The 2,563-nt window shown below is 33.8% G+C and overlaps 1 protein-coding gene across 1 annotated transcript; it reads left to right on the top strand.

The window, feature by feature from the left end:
* The first annotated feature begins 845 nt into the window (after positions 1-845).
* LOC110092653 (probable CCR4-associated factor 1 homolog 7) lies at positions 846-1,670 on the top strand. Its single transcript, XM_020817300.2, has one exon. The coding sequence runs from the start codon at positions 846-848 to the stop codon at positions 1,668-1,670; it is 825 nt and encodes a 274-aa protein (XP_020672959.1).
* Positions 1,671-2,563: the final 893 nt, after the last annotated feature.

Here is a 2,563-nt window from a genome sequence, read left to right as displayed (position 1 = left end):
GGGATCTACACCGAGATGTGCTGGACTTTTATATGGTCTTGATGTTGATTGAAGCATGCATAACCCATTTTTAGTAAAAGTAAATTAAAAGAAAAAAAAATTGTGTTTAAATTTTTTTAATAAACACAAATTTGGGATCAAATGAATTTTCATTTTTGCTATTCGTAACAAAAGTAGAATGCAAGAATTTAAATTTTCTATTAGATTCAATTGATTAAACTGTTTAGACGAAAGTGTTGGTATTTCATGATTGATTAAAATAAAAAAAAATTATATTATTAAGCGATTGCAACTTTTATAAAAATGGTTGTGTCAAATAGAGCCTTAATTGTAAGCATGGAAGTTATCTTAGCTTTGGAGAGATTTTTTTTTTTTTTTCTAAGCATTGAATGATAAGTTCCATGTGATTCGATTATTTATTTTATCTTTAATCATTCCATAGAGTCTCTATTCTCTAGTGTCTAGAGAGATTTGCGTTGCATTATTTACTAGTTACTTATTGTTGTATTTTTTTCTACGATGTGAAAAATGTGATGTCAATCAAGGCATAGCATTATTTATAGAAAAACATTTTTATATAAAAAAGAGAGGAGAAAGATTCAAATGATATACACAAAATATTCTTCTTTGGTGTTAAAAATAAAGTTTGTTGGAGATGAATTACTCTTTTGTGTGAATGTTTCTACACTTAATAAGTTTGTTAGAGAATTTCGTCCAAATGGCCTAATGCCTAGAATTTAAGGCTGAACGAAGAAGGTGCTGCATGTATTTATAAAAGTTGTCATTTTTGTTCTTAAATCCTGCAACCAAACAACCCTTCCCCATTTAGCTGCTACCGGTGCCCAATGTGGAGCCTCCATAACCTCAATGGTGACTTCGCCGCTGACTCTGTTGAGATCCGTGAGGTATGGGACTCTAACCTGGAGGACGAACTCTCTCTCATTTGCTCTATTATTGCCGACTACCCCTTCGTCTCCATGGACACCGAGTTCCCCGCCGTCCTAGTTCCCTCTGCCGTCACTTCTTTGAATTCATTTGTATTCAAATACCAAAATCTCAAACGCAATGTCGACGTCCTCAAACTCATCCAACTCGGCCTCACCTTCTTTGACTCTTCAGGCCACCTCCCTCACTTCGGCTCTCCCCCTCGCCCTTGCATTTGGCAGTTCAATTTCCGCGAGTTTGACGCAGCAAGGGACATCTTCGACCGCAGCCATATTGAGCTTCTTCGTCACAGCGGCATGGACTTAGAAAAGGATCACCGCCTCGGCGTCACCGCCGATCGCTTTTCCGAACTCATCATCTCTTCCGGCGTCGTGCAAAATGATTCTGTCCAATGGATCACTTTCTATAGTTTCTTCGACTTAGGGTATCTTCTCAAAACGTTAACTTGCCGCAATCTACCAGACTCACAGGAGGATTTCTGCCATTCTCTGCGGTTGTATTTTCCTAAAGTCTATGACATTAAGCATTTGATGAAGTTTTGCAACAACCTCCATGGCGGGCTGAACAAAGTCGCAGAGGATCTTGGGGTGGCAAGAGTCGGAACCTACCACCAGGCTGGATTAGATAGTTTGCTCGTTGCTGCCGTCTTCATGAAGTTGAAAGGTCATTTTTTTCATGGATCTGTTGAAAGATACGCTGGATTTTTATGTGGTCTTTGCTGTTGATTGAACATGATCCATTATCAGCAATAATAAATTAGAAGAAAAAATTAACTAGTAGTGAAAATAAATTTGGGTCATCCCCTGTTAACTAAACTAGCTTATTTAAATGTATGTGCACATTTATAATGAATTTATTAAAATTTAAGCATTTTTATATGCAAGTATATAGATTTGCACATAAATTTTGAAAGAAGGATATTTTAAAGAGGACACTTGATTGAACTTTTATTGGAATTTTTTGTTTAAAATTAATTTATTAGGATTTATTGAAATTCTTTAAAAGTAATAAGTAATTATGTTGAAATTAATGAAAAAGATATCATGAGGAAGTGAATGTTTATTTTTATTATTTATTTTCTATTGTCACCTTATTAACATATTATGAAATATATATTAAGCAGTACATGTATATATATATAAACTGAGATCCTTTCCTCCCTTGACTGATGGTAATTAAACTTACATCCCTTCTCCTTGTCAACTTCCTTAATGGTAATTATCATATGACATTTGCATAAATAATATGGTAATTATCAAAATTAAGTTGTTGTTTTTTTTTTTTTGAAATGCATGCCCTTCATTATGTTTGATATCCAAATATGTTGCTCGAGTAAGGCTTCATTTGGGATAATTTTCTTATTATTTCTTAAATAAGCTTTTTAGTACAAAAATAAAAAAATTTGTACTAGAAAGCTTCTTTAAGAGGAAGCCGTCCCAAACAAAGCCTAAATCTTGGGAATGATTGGTTCTTTTTATAAGACAAATTAAGCTATGAGAAAGCACTACTAAGCCCAATAAGGAATATATTTTCTTAGTTTGAAGATTTTTCATGAGCGGTAATAAATTACTTGTCATGTAAGGGATAAAACTTTCAATTAAAACGAATTATATAGGTT

This window comes from Dendrobium catenatum, unplaced genomic scaffold, assembly GCF_001605985.2.
Source record: "Dendrobium catenatum unplaced genomic scaffold, ASM160598v2 original_scaffold_230311, whole genome shotgun sequence".
Taxonomy (NCBI): Eukaryota; Viridiplantae; Streptophyta; class Magnoliopsida; order Asparagales; family Orchidaceae; genus Dendrobium; species Dendrobium catenatum.
This window is presented reverse-complemented; position numbering and strand designations above follow the sequence as displayed.